The sequence below is a fragment of the Eimeria mitis genome, genomic scaffold (genome assembly GCF_000499745.2).
Source record: "Eimeria mitis Houghton genomic scaffold, Emh_scaff1964, whole genome shotgun sequence".
NCBI classification, from domain to species: domain Eukaryota; phylum Apicomplexa; class Conoidasida; order Eucoccidiorida; family Eimeriidae; genus Eimeria; species Eimeria mitis.
This window is the reverse complement of record NW_013570288.1, coordinates 1-1,172: the sequence shown is the minus strand read 5'-3', so window position 1 is coordinate 1,172 and position 1,172 is coordinate 1. Positions and strand designations below refer to the sequence as shown.

At 59.0% G+C, this 1,172-nt stretch overlaps 1 protein-coding gene across 1 annotated transcript in view; it reads left to right on the top strand.

Moving 5' to 3' along the window:
* Positions 1 to 883, top strand: part of EMH_0046550 (WD-repeat proein, putative) — a gene marked incomplete at both ends in the record, with an annotated part of 7,644 nt that extends 6,761 nt beyond the window's left edge. Inside the window, 3 exon segments of the mRNA XM_013496180.1 lie at positions 3 to 10; positions 220 to 340; positions 403 to 883. Coding sequence (XP_013351634.1) covers positions 3 to 10; positions 220 to 340; positions 403 to 883 — 610 coding nt within the window.
* Positions 884 to 1,172: the final 289 nt, after the last annotated feature.

Below are 1,172 nucleotides of genomic sequence, written 5' to 3'. Positions count from 1 at the left end.
AGCGTTGCAGGTGTTGTCTCTGCTCTCAACCCCAGCAGCAGCAGCAACACCAGCAGCAGCAGCAGCAACAGGAGCAGCAGCAGCAGCAGCAGCAGATGGCAGCAACAGCACATGGCGCATGCAACTTGTTCGTCGCGTGCTGCACCCGAATGCACACAGCTCTTCTATTAGGTCCCTCGCTCTCTGCTGGCCTCTTCTCTTCTCTGTTGGATGGGATAGGTGGATACAGGCATGGAAAATATGCAGCAGCAGCAGCAGCAGCAGCAGCGGTAGCAGCAGCAGTAGCAGCAGTAGCAGCAGTAGTAGCAGCAGCTGTGGCAGCAGAAGCAGCAGCGGTGCAGTAAGCGAATGTATGCTGTGTAAGGCTACCCGCAGCGGAGCGATGCTGGGCTGCTGCTGCAGGCCACCTGTAGGCTGCTTCGTGACCCCTGTTGCTGCTGCTGCTGCTGCTGCTGCTGCTGCAGAAGCAGATGCCCCAGCTGCACCGCAGCAGAACGCGCTCCGTCTCAATGAGCAACTGGCCGTTCTCTGGCGCTCGTGTGGGCCCTCACTGCAGCACCAGCAGCAGCAGCAGCAGCAGCAACAGCAGCAAGAGGGACACCGAGAGACAGAGACCTTCATGCTGCAGCGACTCGCAGCCGTTAAAACAGGAGTTGCAGAAGCAGCAACTTTAGCTGCTATACCCCTATCGAGGGGAGTGGCCTCAGTAGGGGCCCCAGAAAACCCTTGGGGGCCCCCCGGGGCCCCAGGAGGGGCCCCCGGGACCCCTAGAGGGGCCCCCGGGGGCCCCCAAGGGTTTTCTGTGCGGCTTTGCTGTGGGGGGGCGAGCGGAGGCCTCGAGGTGTTTGAGCTGCACCTTGGCATACGCCCTGGCCACCACTGACGCTACCTGAGCAGCTAGCTAGCTAGCTAGCTAGCTGTGTAGCTAGCTAGCTAGCTGTGTAGCTAGCTAGCTAGCTGTGTAGCTAGCTAGCTATTGCCGCTTTGCAGGCGTCTGGGGCCGGAAACTCTGTTTACTTGAGCTTTTAAGAGCTGTCTCGCTTGCTAGCGACAACTAGCCACAGATAGATACAGCTAGCTACTGTTAACTATACAGCTAGCCACAGCTAGCTACTGCTAACTACACAGCTAGCTACAGCTAGCTACAAGCCCCCATACAACCGGGAGAGCTC